Genomic DNA, 20,607 nt, shown 5'->3' with positions numbered 1-20,607 from the left:
CCATAAGAAGTTCGGTTTGTTCGTTATTCTGCGGGATCAACCGACCTGCTAGTTCGGTAGTATCTCAAATATATGTATGCCACTGAACTATATGTTCGGTTACCACCATAAATTTGATAGGTAACCGAACCTATCACTGTAAACCAAGAGTGACTTTTTGTATAAAAGCAAATTATGCAAACACACTATAATACACCCAAATTCCAAAAAACACAATCTTTAATTCTTATGATGATCTTCAAAGCATACATATTCTAGCTAAGGGTACATTTAATCATCCCAAGGGAAATTTAACCTTTGTGTATAATTTTGTCCGATTCCTCCAAAGCTTTCCACATCTCCATGTTATGTTCATACATAATGCTCCAACCCAACATTGTGCCGGGGTTAAATCCATTCCAATAAGAGAATCCGCATATCGGAGGCAATGGACAATTGTCTTCTAACCGAAGGCCTATAAAATGGTTGTGGTTAACGAGCGCAATCACCACTCTCCTACGTCTAAGTTTCTCGACACATATGGTTGTATTTGGAGAGTATGTGAAACTAGCACATTTTGAGAAATAGTGAACCACGCAATTGAATGTGTCGGCGATTAAGTGCCCACATATCGGCATGGCCATCCAATGATCACTTGTGATTGGATGGGCCCCGTGGAGACGCATTTGAAGCCTAACAAATTGAATATTGAGACTAGCATCACCATCGGACAACATTGTCTTGTAAAATTCCGGTTTCTCCTTTAGCTTCATCAACATCCTTTGACGGACATAAGTGATTTGATTATCATCATATAGCTTGGCACCTTGAGTGAAAGGCCCTATTTGTTGTACGACTACATGGAAACCGCAATTACCATCCGAAGGGACGTCATGGGTGGATATGACATAATTTCTAATGTAAGGAGGTAGCTCTTCCAAGTACCTTTTATCATCAAGAGGTGGTGTATCAATTGGAGCCTTTAGATTCACGTCTCGTTGACTTGGTTGGCTAGGTTGAGAGTGTAACTTCGGTCGTTTTTTCTTCATATCCCGTTCACTTGACTCGCCTTTTTCAATAATTTTCCTTCCCCTTTTCTTAGAATCTTCTTGGTACTTCGCCGCGATATACTCATGCCCCGAAGGATCTCTAGTAAAAGGAGTATTTTCACTTTTCCTTTTAGCCAACACCTTTGCATATTCTCTAACTTGTTTTTTTGTTTCTTTGGTTTTTGGCCTACCTTTTCCCTTGCCTTTATCCGATTCTTGCACATTCTCCGAACTCAATGCAAATTTGACTTTATTGGTATAGGTTGTGATTCCATCTACAAGAAATATAACAACATCAATGAAATCACAAATAAGTTCGGTCACATAATAATTTTATCGGGAAAACCGAACTCATTGTTCGGTTGGTTAAGCAAGTTGCAAAGCAACCGAACAAATAAAAGGAACCGAGTTCGGTAACATGTGAATTTTATCGCAACAACCGAACTAATAAAAGGAACAGAGTTCGGTTACTTTGTATTTTATGTAGATAACCGAACTAGACACTGGAACTTCAGATTTTTTTTGTTTGTTAAGTTCGATTGGTTATGCTGTTAGGTTCAAGTTTGCGAAACAACCGAACTTATTAAATATAGTTCGGTTAGATAGTTGGTACATGCAGTTTGCGAACCAACCGAACTATATACACTTAGTTAAACTTTATTTTTACGTAAAGTTCGGTTAGTTGCGAACCAACCGAACATAACATTGCATCTCAGAACTTCCATTAATATGGAGTTCGGTAACCTGCGTGTTTGGATAAAGTAACCGAGCTACATCTTCAAATGAGTTCGGTTACTTATTCATCTCACAAGACAACCGAACTACACCTTTAGAACAGTTCGGTTACATGTTCTTCATATAATGTAACCGAACTGTGCAAAATCCAGTTCAAAAATTTACATTTTTGGGGAAGTTTTTACCAATTCAACATACATTATCTAAGTTTGGAGCATACCTGTTCACCCAAATACTCTTCCTCCTGTTGTGGTTGATAAAATCCATCATTTTCATCTTGAGTTTCATTTTGGGGAAGAATACAATCACCATCTAAGAAATAATCCAAATCCGGATCATTTTGAAGACTAACAAATATTCTAGGAGAGGATGGAGATGAAGAATCAGATGAGTTTTTATCACTTGAATACTCAAAGGGGGTGAATTGGATTTTTTTTTTATTTTCCATGTTTTTCTCCTTCATCTTCTCTAACTCTACTCTCACAATAATTCTACTCAACTAATAATAAACCCATTTTTTAATTTAATCTCACTAATTGTTTTTAACTAAATCATTTCACTAATCATAACCTAAATTAATTAAGAGGGTAGATTAGGTATTAAATAAATAACTAGATATGGGGTGACCTAGAATTACTTCTAATGTCTTTACCCAAAATAAAACCATGGTCCCCCAAAAAAGAAACCTGTTTTGAGGCATACTGAAATTTTTTGAGGCATACTAAATAATGCCAAAATAGGGTCACCAAATAAAAAACAACATCACCCCTTATCCACCCTTTTTGATAATAGCATACCTACCCTTACATAATTGGTGTTAATGATTATGATTAGATTTGATTAGTTAGGAATTTTAAGGATTGATTAAAAATTATATTATTAGTGGTGAATTAGTAGATAAATCAAATTTATGTGAGAGAGTTGGGATTCATGAGAGGAAGAAGAAGAAGTGAAAAAAACTTGGGTTTTGAATTTTGAGATTTTAATGATTAGAAGTGACCAAAATGTGTGATTCAAATCCTAGGTAGACTTCTATACGAGGTTTAATTTCTTTTTATAAGTTAAATCTGTCAAAAAATTTAATTTTTAAAACCAAGATCTACTGACCAGATGAACAGTTCGGCTGATAACTTTTCAGCCGAACTTCACTCTGTAACTGACGAATTTTGGTTCGGATGATTCGAACAAAATCTAGCAAAGTCGCATTAGCCGAACATAGTGTTTCTCTAAATCATACACTAGGTTCGGCTCAAAATTGATACTCCAAGGTCAGCCGAACTGATCTTCTGAAAACCCTAATTTCATCTTTGAAATCATATTCTATCGATCAAACAAAATAAAATCAATCAAAAACAAGATGGGTTTTTACATATACATTCTAAAATACATATAAGAGCAATTGAGAATTGGATTTCGCACTCCAACATCGCTCACTTCGATTCGTGTTTGCTTTGCTTGATCAATTTCTTGATTGAATTTGAGTCCAAGATGTTTGAGTTTAAAGTTTATTTTGATTTTTGATTTTAGGTTTTTGATGATAAGGGCACTCTAATAATTTAAATTGTTTAAGGATATATAGGTAATTACACTACCTTTAGACACCCCTTATAAACCCACCCTAAATAGTATAATGAATGAGTATGTCTCGAAAAAATGAGTATGTCCCGAAACATGTTTCCCAAAAAAATCATGGTGTGAAAAGAGATGGGTTTGTAATTTGGGCCTGTGAGTTGTATTTTTCTTTTTTAATAAAGCTTATCCTTCTTTGCCTAAAAAGAACAAGGGTTTCCAATTTACTTTTACGGAATATATGTCTAGAAACTAGCCTGAGGGGTAGAATGAATTTTCCGTCTATTGCTAATAAATGTGTTTCTGGCATTCAATCCTAATAATTGTGTCTCTGTCTATTGCTGGTAGTGTGTTAGAATGAATTTTCCGTCTTTAAAGGTAGCCATTGTTGTTCTGTTGTGATTTTTTAGATAAGCTATTGAGCCGCCCCTATGGTGCACTCTTTATGGTTGACAAAACAAGGCTACAAGCCTTGTAAAAATGACATCTTGCTAATGGGTGACTGCCTGACTGGGCGACGCTTCCTATAAAGTTCACCAAGAATTTGGAACATATCCGATTTGATAATGCTTCTGAGAGTTTGAAATATACTTCTGAGAGTCTAAACACGCAAGTGAAGTAAATTGCAGTATGATATATGCACTTCTCACGAGTCTTAATGAGTAGTATATGCGAGAGGAGCACCACTACTTTAATCGAATTTCTCAGATCTTAACAGAAGCCTCCTTCATTTCAAGCAATGCATCTTCAAAACACTTCGCAAGGAACTGAGGATCTGGAATAATGTCTTTAGCCACAAGAATTTGCATTTCTGCTTTTCCAGCATAACTTACCATGTGCATTGTCAGTGCCTGCAGTTTCATTACTTAGAATCCATGAACCTAGACACAGCTAGCGCAAACCAGAAACAAATGGTTGAAAAGGAAAAAGCTTACATGGGGTAAACTGGACGAAGTTGCTCTAAATGAAGTTATTGGATTTCCTCCGAACATAATCTCTTCTTGTGGACCAACCACATTCGATGTCGTAAAACTTGTATTACAGAAAACCTTGTTGTTAAGAAAATACGTGACCTACAAACACAAGCAAAAAATATTGTAAATTATGCAAATATCGATGGTTCAGATTGTGATCAATTCTTCAAGTTATAGAATCTTGCTGATTACTCCCTCCGTTATTTTTTAATAGGCCAGTTTCTATAAAAAAATATTTTTAAAAAATAGGCCAGTTTCCTAATTGGGAAATACAAATGTTACTTTAATTTTTTGGGACCACTTTTTTTTTTAACTTCTTTTGATGACAAGTGTTATGTGGACCATTTCACTTATTTCTTTGGCTGACAAGTGTCATGGGGACCATTTCACTTCACTTCTTTTATTGACAAGTGTGTAGAGGACCACTTTCAATAATTAGTTCTCTTAATTTCCTTAATTTTCTCAAAAAAAGAAACTAGCATATTAAAAAGTAACGGAGGTTTATTACCTTTGGACCCAAAAGTGACATCGCTAATTTACTAATCGCATAAGTGAAATGAGCTTCTAACGATAGTTTCTTCTTGTCGAGCATTTCTTTGGCGTTCTTGACATATTGAAGTGCATCATTACCAACATTTTTATGGGGATAAATTGGGAGCAAAAGGAAGGCAAATTTGTTACCCCACCAACTTGTCACCGAACTGCTCTTTACCAAACTTGACATCTCCTGTAAAAGCAAGTTCACAATAGTGTATATGAGAAATGTCAGCAGATAAACTTGTGAACATGTAAATCACGAAGGCATCTATATGTTCACAAACAATATTCGCACTCTAGGTACGGACTCGCACTGATAATACAATGACATTGATTCCTTGGCTCCAAATCTTCGGGTTTATCATAGCCTCATACAATAACATCGAGAGGGGCGTTTACGTAGGGGAAGATAAAGAAAACGAAGCATAAAAGTAAAACTCATGGAGCGTTAGGCAAATATAAAGTGCTGAAATATAAATAAGACTGGGATTTACGTGGTTCAGCACTAAGGCCTACATCCACGGGGTTGTTGTTTCACTATCTACTTGATGGTTACAAAGATAGTCGAGTGACTTTGGAGTTTACATAGATCTGTATATTGTAAAGGACTAACTTACACTCACAATCTCTCTCTCCTTCCCTTCCTCAATTTTCCGATCCCCTTACTCTTGGTGGAGAGGGGGTATTTATAGGGTTAGAGTGTGGGACCCATCTCTGAGGACCGTTGGAACCTTATCTTCTTGTGTTTTGTGTCCATCACGCGGGGGTCTTCGTTTATTACTTCATCACGCAGAGTCGTCCCCGTTCGTTCCACGGGTTGATCGACACGTATGCTGCTCAGAGTGTGTAATGCGGGTAGATGAGGTGCCTGCTGGTGTCAGGGAAGTGTCTTCTGCCCCTGTCACATCCATGTCAGTTCATTTTCTCTCCACCGTTGATCTTGGCTTCTTTTGGGGATGAGATAAAGTAACTCTTCGGGAGTTATCTGGTGCTCCGCAGTTTATCGTGTTACCGGTACGTATTTTTAACTTCTGCCCTTAGATTTGTTCGGGCAAAGATCCAACGTCGGCGGGATGGGCATCTTAGTTGTGGGCACATGTCATCATGCTTTGATGACTTTGTCCACATGCTCTCCACGTATGTTCCTATATACAAGTGTTTGATGATGAAATATGTGCACACAATTTGCCCCTTTTCTTCGGGCTTGAGTGTTTAGTGGGAGCATTGAAGAAAAAAATCGTTACATATTCTTCCTCTCTCCTAATAACTTCTCCTAGAGACTTGGGCGTGTTTCTTATTCGTGCATTAACTGCTCATTTAATGGGCACGTTCCCATTCCTCCCTTAACTTCCTTTTCTTTCTTTCGAGTATATTAAGGAGGGGAGAAAAATTAATTTCATTCTCCTTCGAAAATTAATTTCATTCTCTGTCATTCTTTGTTCTTCAACCATTAAATTCTCTGTCTTAGCATTAATCACACTCCCTTCTTCATTGTTTCTGGTTTGTTTCATTATCTGTCAGTCTTCATTCTTTGTTCTTCGACCATTAAATCCTCTGTCTTAGCATTAATCACGCTCCCTTCTTCATTGTTTCTGGTTTGTTGTCTTCTTCCTGCTGCTGTTTGTGGTGGTAAGGTTTCTTTTCTTTGTTCCTTTTGTTTTAAGCTGTGTTGGTTGTAAATTTCCTGCTGTTGATCGTATTGAGCCTCCCTTTTCTGCTGATATCGTCCCTTGTTTGTGATGAAGAACCCTTTTCTAATGCTTGTATGCTAGTTTTCCCCTGTTCTTCGTCTCAAATTGAGGAGGTCATTGTTTTACGTGTATTGATTGGACTTTTGAGTTTGGGGTTTTAGGGTTTCTGTGCTATGTTGAGATGGACTGCTAATTTAGTGGTTTTTTGATCTTTGGTGATGACCTTGTGTTTGTTTCTAACTTGTTTATGTTGTATCTCTTCGCATCCATGTCTGACCGTCCGAAGCTTCCTTATCAAACTCCGGGTTCTAGTCTACCGAGATCCCCTCCGCGCAGAGAGTCTCAAATGGATCCCCGTGGTATCCGAGTTTCTTATTCAGGGGCGAAGGCCTCTCCTCCTAGGAAAGATGGTCCCTCAAAAAATCCTTCCGGGTCTCGAAATGCTGCCGATCGTGCGGTTTCTCGTCCTCGTGATGACGTTAGGTGTGCGCAGACACCTCCTCGTGTTGTTGCCTTTGATGTTCCTCCTCTGTGTTCAGTAGTTCCTGTGCAGCACCCTCTACCGCCGCCTCCAGTACTTCCTCTCAAAGGGAAAAACACCAAAGGTTGTGTCCCGAGGACTGAATCGTCTAAGAATCCCTCTTTGAAAAGACGAGCTTCCGAGGCTTTTGTTGGTTCGTCCGACCCCGCGGAACAGGATGAGGCTGCCCCGGTGATATGCAGTGTTTCGGTCAGCAATAAGAAAGTGACGTTCAAGCATATTGACCTTGAAGTTTTCAAGGAAAAACATGAGCTTCAAGCCTTCGAGGTTCGTTTCTATGCCCCTGAGGATGATATTACTTATGAGCTCCTCTCAAAGTATCAGTTTGATGAGTTCCATTTGTTGACTACGGTTGGAGATTTCGAGGCGGGTCTTATGCTGCCGTTGTACAAGTCTGGCGACTCCTTCTATTACGATGTGCTTGATGGTCGTGAAGGCTCTTCTACCAATACTCACAGCCGTTCTGTGTTGCAATTATCGGGGAATTATCTCCGTGCACTGAAGGAGTGTTATCTGCGGAGTAAGGGACAGACGACGATGACATGTTATGTTCCAAATCCCGCAGAGAGGGAATGGTATACTCCTGAAAACTTCAACAACTCTTTTGGTGATTACGTCAATAGTAGGAATCGTAAACCGTGGAGTGTTAGCCTTCGGAATCTCGCTGCTCCTCGGGGTGAAATTCGTCTGTTAAGTGAGGTCAGCGATGCCAAACTGAAGTATGTTCCAGGCACCGAGGGGTCTAGTCAGCGGAAACGTTTTCCGGCACGTGAGAGGATCAAGCGTGACCATGACTACGAGTGGCACGTTACTGTAATCGAAATTGTTGGTCCTTGGGCGTACGGTTGGATTCCCGGTCCACGCGGTTGGCGTCCTTCTGGGAGTAGCAGGCCACGTGAATCTCCTCCTGCTCATTATGGATATTTCTGTCCCTGGCATTTAAACTTCGCAGGTATGAACTTTCCTTATGCCCTCGACGTCGTTGAAAGAGACGAGGAGGAAGGTTCTGGTGTTATACTTCCACCGAAGAGTGCCACTACTGCTAAGGTATGGTTATTGCAGTTTCTGGCCGCGCTTGTTCGGAAAGTAACTCTGTGGAAAGTAACTCTGTGGAACATGTGTTGGTTTGCAGGTTTCGAAGAAGAAAAAGATTGGGCCGAAGCAGTCTTCTACCATTGTGATGGGTGAGGCTGAGGTTCATGAAGAAGTTACCAGTCCGGTAAACGAAGATTTTGCCGAGGATGAGATTTCTGATGGGGAAGAACGTACTGATACTTCCCCCCCTAATGTCGAGGAGGAGATTGGTGCGGGTTTTGAAGGTGATGGAGGAAATAATGCCGCGGTAGCTGATGGCAGTGTTATCGCTGATATGTCAGTCCCTGCTGGTGATGCTGCGGGAACTCTCCCCACCATGTCTCAAGAGTTCTCTTTTGACCGGGTTTATTCCGCAGGGGATATCCTTGACGATGCTCTTGATTTTCCTGAAGACTTCTCTCTACTTTCCCCCAATGATGATTTGGATGTGCTCGGGGGGTCTGGTAAGGAAGACGCTGCTGTTCAGGATGGAGGCGCGGGTGATCACGATGTGCGTGTTGATGCCGAAACTTGTGTTGATGAGGCAATATCAGCCAAGGGGAATTCCGTGGTTGATTCGCCTTCTGAGGATTTCCCTCATTCGTTGACATTTGAGGGTGAGGACGCCATAATGGATTGGCTTAAGAAAAAGGGTTTGCTGTTTGTCCCTCATCCTGCCCCGGTGGTTGCTGGTGAAAAGGATTCCGATGCTTATACCCGTCGGATGATGGAACTGTCTTCCAAGGAGCGGGTATCTGAGATGTGGGGGAAAAGTTTGAGTGTTCCCGAAGCTACCCTTGTATCGGAGCCTCCTACTTCTGTCGAGGATATGATGGCCATAGCCGACGGTTACCAATATGGTTTTCCTCAGCAGCGTGTCTTGGAGGTAAGTCTTCGTACATATTTCTTCGTGACGATCGAATCCTTCGGTGTAATAATGTTTTCCGTTTTGATGTGTAGATGATGAGGAGTGTGCATTGTAACCATGTGTTGTATCAATTCTTTAAGGCGAAATCTTTGAAGCTGGAGGCTAAGCTTCGTCACAGAGAAAAGGAATTATCTGCGGCTGAGGTAGAAATAGAAGAACTGAAGAGAAGCGTTAAAGAGAAAGAAAGGCTGGGTGAAGCGGAGGCTGGGCTTCGTTCAGAGCTTGCTGTCGTTCACGCTGAGTTAGAGCAAACTCGCGGCCAAGTTTCAGCTTTCACAGGTTTGATTCTTTTTCCTCTTCTACCCTCGCAGTGCGTCGTAATTCCTCTATATTCCTTAGTTGTTCTGTCTGAGTCTCCCCACCCTATCTCCAGTGGGTGGCGTCCACGAGTTGATATGGCTTCGAAACGAAAGGGCACGGAAAAAATCTCGTATCAAAGAGCTGGTCGAGAAAATTAAGAGTGAAGACAAAAAGTGGGACGCTCGGGCTGAGGTATGGCGCGCAAGGCATGTTCAAATGGTTGATATGCAGAATCTGTATAACCATGACCGTACTTTGTTCAATGGTACGTTGTTGTGGACACGTGAGAATCTGCGGGAATCCCGTGAGCGAACTTCATTGCTGGAGTCTAGGATACATCTTCTGGAAGAGGAATTACGAAAGGCTCGCTCCCTTCCTTTTCCGGGAGTTAATGAGAGCATGCTGTGTCTTACCAGAGAACGGGATGTTGCCCGAGCCGAAGTTTGGGCTCTAAGAAAGGCCCTTGCTGCGTCTCGCGCTGAAATAGCACGTCTGGATGAGTCTGAGAGAAATCTTGAAGTATGTATGTACAGACTTGGCAAAGGGGTATCAGAGATAAACAACGAAGTCAACCATCTTCGTCACATGGATTCGATGAAGCAAGTAGAACTAGATGCCAGTCAATTTACTCTCACCAACCTTCAACTAGATTATAAGAAATTATCCGCGGAATATGACCATCTTGATGAAGCGCGAGATGCGGTTGTTAATGAGTATGAAGAGGCTTCGGCTTGTGTCGAAGGTATAACTCTATTTCATCGAGTGTGATTGTGTCTTTTCTGTGCTAACTCCCTTGTGTTGTCTTTTTCAGAGCTCGAGGGACAACTCCGCGTTGCGAATGAAAAATTTGAAAAGGCTCAATCTTCCTTAGCGCAGCAGGAAGAACAGACTAATCATTTTAAGAGTTTGGCGGCATCCCGCGAAGAGGCCGTTGGTGAAGCTTCTAAAGAAGTGAATCGTCTCTCTTCGTTGTTATCCCAAGCCCAACAGCGGAGACAGTTATTATGCATAAGGCTCGGTGTCAATTGGCTGAGGAGACAAACAAGATGATGGAGAAGATTGAGCTTGGCCTTAAGACCGAGCATGGCCTTGTGAAGAGCTATCCGCGTCGTCCAGTGCCTGGCTCCTCGGGACCCTCATCTGGTGGGAGCGTCCCTTCAAATCTTCGGAACAACCCTGCTGATGGGGCGGCATCTTCTAAGTAGAGACCGCGACATCATTATCCTTCCGTTAGATTTTGCTAGTCTTTTGTAAAAAGAATATTTTTGATGTGTATTCCTTGTAAATTTTTGATGTGTAAATTTACAATCCATGGCCTTGCCGCTTTTTGTAACCAACCTTTATGAAATGGATCATTTTTTTGATATACCTGCAATATCAGTTTGTTGTTTATTTTAGGCATTGTGATGAAAGACGCTAAAAACAAAAGAGTTTTTTAAGTGTTTGGGTGCGATATCGAAGGGAGGTACCTTCGTGATCGGCTTGAGACCTGTCACCCCGCTGGCGAACCCTTGGCCAGAGGATTCCCAGACGGTGGGGGCCGAGGCAACGTTCTAGGATATGGGGTTAAAAAATTTTACATACACCCATTCCGTCGACCCGTTGCCTTAAGATTGGTTGGGTATCTCTTTCTGCTGGGTGCCTTCCCCCTGGTCTTACACTTATGGACACTGATGGGGGAGCCTTGAGAGATTGTAGATTAACTACTTTCCCCAATATTGTTGATAAGTTGATTTATTGAATTTTTAGGAAATCTTGTTTGATTGATAGGTTGAGGCTTGCAATTCCTCGTCCAGAGATAGAAACATGTAGAGCGGTCACGCTACCTTCTTCTTCTGGTATTCTTCACGCAGATGCAAAGCTGCGTTGCTCCTATGGGTAATATGGTTTAAGCCACTTAGCATTCCAAGGATGTCGGAGGACCTCGCCTTTCAGATTGCGAAGGTAATAGGAACCGCTTCCCGCAATGTCGTGTATTATAAAGGGTCCTCCCCACGTAGGTGCTAACTTTCCCCATCTCTTTTCTCGTTGATATTGTGGGATAGTTCTTAACACATACTGTCCCTCTACAAAATTCCGAAGCTTGACCTTTTTGTTGTACTCCGTTGCTAGTCTTCGTTGATAATTTTCCATCTTCTGCAATGCTGCTTCCCTTCTTTCTTCTAGGTCGTCCAATCTCTCTAACATCATGTCTGTTGTGAGATTTTTCTCCCATGCTTCGGCCTTTGTGGGATGACTGCTTCAGCTCCATAAGTGAGGAGAAACGGGGATTCCCCGGTGGAAGATCTTCTTGTTGTTCTGTATGCCCATAACACATTATACAACTGTTCACACCATCGCCCCTTATGTTCGTCTAATTGTTTTTTGAGGATAAGGGCGAGGGTCTTGTTTGTAGCTTCCACTTGTCCGTTGCTTTGAGGGTATATGGGGGTGGACTTGTTTCTCCTTGTTTCGAAAGTGTCAAAGAGCATGTCTATGTTTTTCCCCTGTAATTGTTTACCATTATCGGACACGATTTCCGCTGGTATGCCGAATCTGCAAATAATATTTTGGAATATGAAAGTAAACACGTCCACGTCTCTGATCCTGGATAAGGCTTTGGCTTCCACCCATTTACTGAAGTAGTCTGTGGCTACTATCAAAAATGGTCTTTTCCCTGACCCTTCGACGAAAGGCCCGACGATATCTATGCCCCATTTCGCAAATGGCCACGGGCTATATACAGAATTTAACAGTGTTGCCGGCGCGTGTATCTTTTTGGCGAAGCGCTGACATTCTTCACACCGTCGGGACATCCTTGCGGCATCCTGTATCATTGTGGTCCAGTAATATCCTTGCGTTTTTGCTTTGTCGGCTAGTGACCTCATGCCGCTATGATTCCCTGCGTCACCATAATGGATGTCGTTTAGAATTCAGTGCCCCTCTCTCCGGGATAAGCAACGTAGTAATGGACCGAGGAAGGATTTCTTGTACAGGACCCCATCCCGGAGATAATATCTTCCTACTTTGGAGAGTATTTTCCTAGCTTGTTTATGGTCCGCGAGTAAACTTCCCTTTTCGAGAAACGCATGGATCACCGTTCTCCAATCATCTTCGTTGTTGAAGTCTTCGTCTTGATTTGCTCTTGACAGGATATCTTCTTCGTCAAAATCGTTATGGATGTCTTCTCCTACTTGGTCTTCGATATTTTCTTCCACTGTATCTTGATTGGTAGCGAAGGAGAATTGAGATGCAATCTAAGGCTCGTATACCCTTGTTATTTTAATAGCTTCGACGCTTTTATCCTTCAGCATGGATGATATATATGCTAGAGCATCCGCATGCCTGAGATCCTTTCTGCATAAGTGCCGGAATTTGATGTTCGGAATTTGTGACGCCAATGTTTGGACCAAGGCCATGTAAGCTGACAGGGTTTCATCGTACACATTGTACTCGAGCTCTATTTGCCGTATGACAAGCTGCGAATCACTTGTCAGTCTTACATCGGTTACCCCCATTTCTATTATTATACGGAGGGCATGTACGACTGCCTCGTATTCAACGATGTTGTTGGTATGCTCTTTGAATTCTAACCTGAGTGCCTGTACAATCCTTTCTCCGGTTGGGGTGGTGATGACAATGCCTATTCCTGCTCCTTCCTTATTTTTGGAACCGTCGACGAAGACTTCCCATTGTCTTTGATTCGCGGGTTCGAGGATATCCATTGAATCTTTGCTTTCTTCTTCGTCTTCTGGTATTCCCTTAATCTCTTCGTCGTTGTCCAGGGGGAGGTCTGCTAAGAAATCCGCCAAAACTTGGGATTTTCGGAATGTTGAATTTCATGAATGATGTTGAATTGGTCCAGGTGGGTGTTCCACTTGGCTATTCTGCCCACTTTTCCCGCGCTTTTGAGGACTGCTTCCAGTGGTGCTTTGCATGGGACGCGGACGAAGTGAGTTAGGAAGTAGGTTCTCAGCTTTTGAGTAGCCCAAACCAATGCTAGGATAAGCTGTTCGATCTTTGTGTAGTTCCTTTCCGCAGAATTGAGGGTCTTACTGACGTAATAGATAGGCTGTTCTATCTTCGTATTGGTTTTGACCAACACTGCGCTGACTGCGTCTTCTGTTGCTGCTATGTACAATGCCAAAACCTCATCAGGATCCGGTTTCTGCAGGATCAGAATTGAAGCTAGGTGTTCTTTGATTTTTTGGAAGGCTTCTTCGCATTCTGCGGTCCATTCAAACTTACTCCCTTTTTTTGAGAATATTGAAGAAATGTTTGCATTTGTCCGAGGATCGGGCAATAAATCTTCCCAAGGCTGCGATGGACCCATTGAGTTTCTGCACTTCTTTTAAATTCTTCGGGGACGACATTTCTACTATGGCCTGAATCTTTACTGGGTCTACCTCAATGTCCCTTTTTGTTACCAGATACCCGAGGAATTTTCCCGAGGTGACGCCGAAAGTACATTTCTCTGGATTCACTTTCATGTGATGTTTTCTCATTGCTTCGAAGATATCTCTCAGATCCTGGTGGTGATCTTTGCGCAGCTTGCTTTTGACGAGTATATCGTCAACGTAAACTTCTAAGGTACTACCAATCCATGGCCTGAAGATAGCATCGACCATTCTTTGGTATGTTGCCCCTGCGTTTCAAAGTCCGAAGGGCATTCTAGTGTAGCAATAAAGGCCATGTGGGGTGTAAAACGCTGTGTGTGTCTGATCTTCTTCTGCCAGGGATACTTGGTTGTAGCCAGAATGTCCATCCATGAATGACAGCTCTTCATATCCTTCTACCGCCTCTACCAGCTGATCTATGCTTGGCAAGGGATAGCTGTCCTTTGGACATGACTTGTTTAGGTTAGTAAAATCGATGCATATCCTAACCCCTCCATTTTTCTTAGGAACGACGACCATATTGGAGATCCACGTAGGGTACTTGACTTCCTTGATGAAACCTGCGTCTAGTAGTTTCCGAAGTTCTTTTTCCACGACCTTATGATACTCCGGTGCAACTTTTCTTATTTTTTGTCTGAAAGGTGGTATGCCTGGTTTGATGCGCAGCTCGTGTTGGATTACTTTTGGGTCAATCCCAGGCATATCTCCTAATTTCCAGGCGAATACATCCGCGTATTCTTTAAGTAATTTGGTTAGAGAATCTTCTCTTTTTTCGTCCATTATGGTCCCTACTTTGATCATCTTCGGGTTTTCTTCCGTTCCTATGTTGATTTCTTTTACGGGCTCTACTGGCGTGAACACCGGCTTCGGATCCCCGAGAACTGGGACGTTCTTTGATTGCTATTTAGTATGTTTATGTCCTTCGTTGGCTGCTGAAGTACTTTTCTCTGTGTTTAGGACATTATCATCTTTGGTAAACCCCTTCCTGTAGTTTTCTTTAGGAACAGGTCTATGGCCTTCTCTTTCGCGGCTTCTTTATTTTTAATTCTTCGGGTTTTTCCCTTCTCTTCTTGTTCGTTGTTGATGCGATCCTGAGTGGCTTGGCACTCCCTTGCAGATACCCGATCTCCCTTGATTTCCATTACTCCCTAAGGTGTAGGGAATCTGAGATATTGGTAGTACGTTGCCGCCACTCCCTTGAGTTTATGTAGCCACTTTCGTCCGATAATGGCGTTGTAGGGGGATGGGGCGTGAACCACGCTGAATCGTGTTTCTACTTTCATGGGTCCGGCGTTAACTTGCAACATGATGTCTCCCAATGGCTTCGTGGGTGAACCATTGAATCCGTAGATGGTGTAATATGAGGTCATCAGCTGTTCTTCATGGAGTTTCATTCGTTTGAATGCGTCGTAGAATAGAACGTTTACTGAGCTTCCCCCGTCTATGAGGATCTTTTTGAGGTTACATCCGGCCACTGGTAGTGTGAGGACCAGGGGGTCGTTATGGTCTTCCATGTCCTCTTCGATATCCTCCGCATCGAAAATAATAGGCGAGTCCATCCACTCTTCGTGCTCTTCCACCTCTATCCCATTGATCTTATACGATTCGCAGCGGTCTTCGAACTGCTTCAGTAACCTCTTTCCTATCTGTGCTGTAAGTGAGGGCCCTGCGGCTTCAGAACACGAAATGGTGTTGATTGTGCGGTTCCCTTCTGGAAGCTGGACTGGCTTGGTTCGTTTGGATCTATCCTCGGTGACATCCTTTCGTATGTACTGTTTGAGATCGCCAGCATCGATTAATTTTTGGATCATTATTTTGAGGTTTTTACATTTTTCAGTCTGGTGTCCGTTGAAGCAGTGATATTCACAATAATCTTTAGACTTCTCGGTTCTCGAGGGCTGTTTTCCCTTAGACCATGGCCACTCCAGGTTTTCCCTTCCTTTGATCTCTCTCAGGATCCGAGCATAGCTAGCAATGAGCTTCGTGTAAACTTGATCTTCGAATTTTCGATCGCCTGTTCGTCGTTCGTCCCTTCGTTCCTTCCTATCTTCGTGAGGCCTCTCCGCTGAACAATTCCTTTTGGCCCCATTGGTTTGTTCTGCTGAATTGGTACGGTGAGACTTCTGCGTGTATGCCCTAGGGTTTTCACGCTGGATTTCTTCAAGACGAGCGTGCTTTTCAATAATTATTCGAAGATATCCCTCTGTCTTAGGTACGCTTACATGAATCTCAACGAATAGTGGACTCATTCGGTCTAATCCCCACTTGTAGCAGTTGATACTTACCACCGGGTCCACACTCCCTATAGCTTGGCAGACCTTGTGCCATCTGTTAGTGTATTCCCTCGTGGTTTCCTTATAGCTGATTGCTAGCGAAAAGAGCTTATCCATTCCAGTATTAACAGCCTTGTTGTACATGTAAGTTCTTAAGAACTTTTCCGCGAGTTGGTCGTAGGAGTGGATGGAGTCTGGAGGCAGATTATCAAACCAAGACAATGTCGATCCCTTCAGGCTCGATGGGAAGTACCTACAGAGTACTGCGTCGTTTTGACTCCTTCTATCCAAGACACGGTTATAATACTGAATGTGTGCAGCGGGATCACTGGATCCGTCATAGCATTCAAATGTCGGGACAGGGCACTTGAGTGGAATAGGGGTGCTGGCCAGGCGATGAGTTAGGGGTGTGGAGTTAGCCTCTCTCATGACCTCTTCTAACCTTCCCCCGCCTTGTCTACTTTTTAACTGCCTGATCTCTGCCATCATTTCATCACGCAGTTCTTCCATCGCGCGGTAGTGCCCTGCGCTCTTCTGCTCGTGATTGCTTGACTCTCCGTCGTTATAATCCGGGTCGGATGCGCTACTACCCCTTGCCGCTTTTCCATTTGCTGCTACGATGACTCTTCGGTCTCGGTTTGGTTCTGGTGCCTTTGAACTTGCTTCATCGAGTTGTTGGCTCGTCTTTGTGCTTAGGGCAATCCGGTCTTTTAAATCCTGGTTTTCTCTGGCCAACAGAGCTACAGCATCTGCGTAAATCTTCTGGCTCTTCTTCAATTCCTCAAGCTCGGCCATCAATCGATGTGATTGGTTCGACCCCTGATTGGGAGTTCCAGCTCGTGCTACTACGGCAATGGTGCCGCCTTCTTCTATGGTTTGCACTAAAGGTGGGGGAGGTTCAGCTTCGATTGTCGGCATTTCCAGATCGGGCGAAGTGCCCATATGCGGTGTTAGAGCCGCCGGCGAAGTTTGATTTTTCTCGTTTGTTGATGGCATTCCGAATGTCGGCGGGTGCGCGGGTTAGTGTGTTCTGGATTCATCCACCCTTTCTTTTGGTTGGTGAAATTGATTCGTAGCAAAAGTTTTGTTGGCTTCCGCAACCTTTGGGGAAGCCGCTGTTGTACTATACTTTGTTGCCGCTGCTCTGAGGGCCGCGGCTGCGACGGAGTTAGCGTTCATAGGCGAAGTGATTTCCGCAGTGTCCTGCCTCTGACTGGTCATTTTGGCTTTGTCTCCTTTCTGCTTGCTCCGGGTGATGATCGGGGTTGTCCTTGGTGCTTCCTTTGACGTGACTTTGGATTTTCCTGCTTCCTGCATCTTTTCCACTATCTACTTGATGGTTACAAAGATAGTCGAGTGACATTGGGGTTACATAGATCTGTATATTGTAAAGGACTAACTTACACTCACAATCTCTCTCTCCTTCCCTTCCTCAATTTTCCGATCCCTTACTCTTGGTGGAGAGAGGTGTATTTATAGGGTTAAAGTGTGGGACCCATCTCCGAGGACCGTTGGAACCTTATCTTCTTGTGTTTTGTGTCCATCACGCGGGGGTCTTCGTTTATTACTTCATCACGCAGAGTCGTCCTCGTTCGTTCCACGGGTTGATCGACACGTATGCTGCTCAGAGTGTTTAATTCGGGTAGTTGAGGTGCCTGCTCGTGTCAGGCAAGTGTCTTCTGCCCCTGTCACATCCATGTCAGTTCATTTTCTCTCCACCGTTGATCTTGGATTCTTTTGGGGATGAGATAAAGTAACTCTTCGGGAGTTATCTGGTGCTCCGCAGTTTATCGTGTTACCGGTACGTCTTTTTAACTTCTGCCCTTAGATTTGTTCGGGCAAAGATCCAACGTCGGCGGGATGGGCATCTTAGCTGTGGGCACATGTCATCATGCTTTGATGACTTTGTCCGCATGCTCTCCACGTATGTTCCTATATACACGTGTTTGATGATGAAATATGTGCACACAAAACTCTTTTGAATAGATGCACGATCGTGATTAGGCTTGGATGAAAGGGTTTGTACCGTGCATCTTCTTAAGAAACAAGTCTGTTACTACTAAATGTAGGACAGAATTATGCAATAAGAGAGAATGCGAAGTCGTTAAAGTATCAGACCTGTAATCCAGGTTGTTCTCTAAGGTTCACCATTGCTATTCCCGTGATTTGAAGTCCCTCTTTTGGTTCTAAACAATAATGCTTTATGATTAGCTAAAATCAACATTAACTGCTTGAGTTCGAGGAGGTGTAATAAGCTTTATGTGCGGAAACAAATGTGATAGTTACTCGAGTCCGAGGTTCGATGGTAATCCAAGTATCGCGATAATCCAGATGCAATCACGCCGAAAAGAACATCGTTGATAGTCTGCCACACAAATTTATAAACACGGTGAACAATAAAAGTGAAGTCCGGTTGTCCAAAAATGACGATAACAAAACGTCTTTTTTTTCAGTAGACAACATTGTGCAGTAATCGAAATAGCTGAAGTCAAACAAGTAAAGGAGACAGGAAGTACAGAACCGAAATAAAAAAAACATACTAAAAGATGGAGACAGATAGAGATCGACGATACTAACCGCGTTAAGGACGGCATTCTTGACAGATTTCATGTCGTCTAACTTGAACCTAGCAGTAGCAAGCTTCCTCGGCCAAAGCTGAACACCATGCCCACAACTTATCTTGCTTTTAGCATCTTTCAAACACAAGCTTCGAAGTAAGAAGCCCGTTCCATAAACAATAGTTAACCAAATCTTCATTACCAATCTCCAAATCATTTCCCGCATACTACTGCTGCTACTACTACTTTTGGTGCTATTTTTACGGATGCTGGGTAATTGATCAGGCTGGTCAACTTTCCTACACATAGCCAAAATCAAAGACATTAAAGATACCCCATCACCTAAAGCATGATTAATTCTCAATACTATGCAGTTTTGATCCTTCAATATATGTATTTCCCATAATGGTTTATCAATGTTGAGAGGCGATGAAACAGTAAGATCTGCCAAATACTCATTCACGATCTCGTCATCGCTAAGAATGCCGGATGGCGAATCACCATGGTCAATGTCTTGAATGACAAATATGTGTTTGTCTAAATTTACATCACCTCTTTTCCAATATTCTCTACCATTCTTGTTTTTTACTAAAACACTTTGAAATCTTGGGTGCTGAATCAAAATGGAGTTTTTTATTTCGGCTTTAACGGATTCTATGTTGATCCGGTATTTGGCATTGGTTATGCAATTGATAACTTGATTTCCTTCTTCTTGCAAGAACAGCCGCCCCACAGGGGTCACAGGTTCTTCTTTGTTCATGGTGGGTTTGAAAAACTTGTAGCACTTGTAATATAGAGATCAAAAGAGATACTGCAGTCACAGAGAGGAAATATGACTAGTGCTGTTTGATTCCAAGAAAGAGTTGGATTATAATCATTATTTTTAGAGTAAGTTGAATTTTAATAAGCAAATATGAAGTTATCGATTCATTCACAGTAGACAAAATACAAAATCATTAGTTAAATGCAACTTAACGGGGATTTCCCAACTACATGTGGCATGCCTATGCTTTTTAAAGTTTTTTTTTTTTTTTTACGCAGCCAACTGGTACAAAAACTAATCACACACTCTCACAGTTCTTGTATCGGAATAACCAGCAATATCAACGCCAAGCACAGTTTTTAAAAGCGTATGCTCCAATTCAATTTTTTCAAAAACGCCCCGATTGTACATATGAAGCTCTTGGAATGAGAAACGTGTAGTCGATGATTTTGACCAAAGTCAAAAGCATAAAATGGTCAAATTTCAAGAAATAATGCTTCAAGGATAGTGGGATCTGAACCTACCACCTTGTGTGTAATATGTGAGTGCTCAACCAGTGGCGGAACTAGGAACCTAGTGAAGGGATGGCTTGGCTATTTTTTAGCCCCGGCTTAATTTCAGGACATAGTTACTAAGTCCAATTAAAATAGGAAGTAAAAAAAACATGTTTTTGCACTTTTGGGGGTGACTTGAGCCAGGTAAAGCCCGCTCTTAGTTCCGCCCCTGTGCTCAACTACTGTTCAACATGGTTATTTGCAATAATATTTGATTATATTTTTTATTTATAAATGTTACATACCTATTTATAATATAAAACAGATCGTGGCTAAGTTAGCTTTTACAAAGAGTGGCTGAAATTTCATCTTGGAACTCAAATTTCGTCTGAATATTTACTCCCATACTTCCGAGATATAATTCCATAAATAAAAGAGTCCTAATTATTCTTAAAAACACCCTTAATTTGTTTTCCTTCCCTAAATTTTGGCCGCTAAGAATTTATTTCCTTATGGTAACCTGGAAGAGTTATATTTGGCAAACCTCTTGTATTGTATATTACCACGGATAGACAGTTCTTGCATAGGAATTGTGGTTACCAGTAACTACAATCACTGTATTGAGCTGCGTTCTTTTTTGGTTACTTAGCGAGGAAATTTTATCTAGATTCAGACCATGAATCCGTTATAGGAAGATTAAACATTAAGTGTAAGTGTAAAAACAAACTTTAAAGTGTTTTGTGAAGTTTTTGTTGATTGAAATATG

At 42.2% G+C, this 20,607-nt stretch overlaps 1 protein-coding gene across 1 annotated transcript; it reads right to left on the bottom strand.

The window, feature by feature from the left end:
• Positions 1–4,036: 4,036 nt before the first annotated feature.
• On the bottom strand, positions 4,037–19,344 carry LOC113295743 (O-acyltransferase WSD1-like). The gene is made up of 6 exons (XM_026544068.1): positions 18,604–19,344; positions 18,313–18,391; positions 18,145–18,212; positions 4,815–5,033; positions 4,268–4,405; positions 4,037–4,183 (listed from the first exon to the last, which is right to left on the bottom strand). Exons 1-6 carry the CDS (start codon positions 19,342–19,344, stop codon positions 4,037–4,039), a joined length of 1,392 nt encoding a protein of 463 aa, XP_026399853.1.
• Positions 19,345–20,607: the final 1,263 nt, after the last annotated feature.

This window comes from Papaver somniferum, chromosome 7 (genome assembly GCF_003573695.1).
Source record: "Papaver somniferum cultivar HN1 chromosome 7, ASM357369v1, whole genome shotgun sequence".
Taxonomy (NCBI): Eukaryota; Viridiplantae; Streptophyta; class Magnoliopsida; order Ranunculales; family Papaveraceae; genus Papaver; species Papaver somniferum.
The sequence above is the reverse complement of the archived record's forward strand: the minus strand, read 5'-3'. Positions and strand labels throughout refer to the sequence as shown.

What these genes read in the sequence shown, in the direction of transcription:
- LOC113295743 (XM_026544068.1), bottom strand. Translation starts at nt 19,344, where the DNA reads ATGAACAAAGAAGAACCTGTGACCCCTGTGGGGCGGCTGTTCTTGCAA. An exon ending in AGAATGCCGTCCTTAACGCG is followed by an intron (nt 18,392 to 18,603) that starts GTTAGTATCGTC and finishes TTTGTGTGGCAG; the next exon opens with ACTATCAACGATGTTCTTTT. An exon ending in CCATCGAACCTCGGACTCGA is followed by an intron (nt 18,213 to 18,312) that starts GTAACTATCACA and finishes ATTATTGTTTAG; the next exon opens with AACCAAAAGAGGGACTTCAA.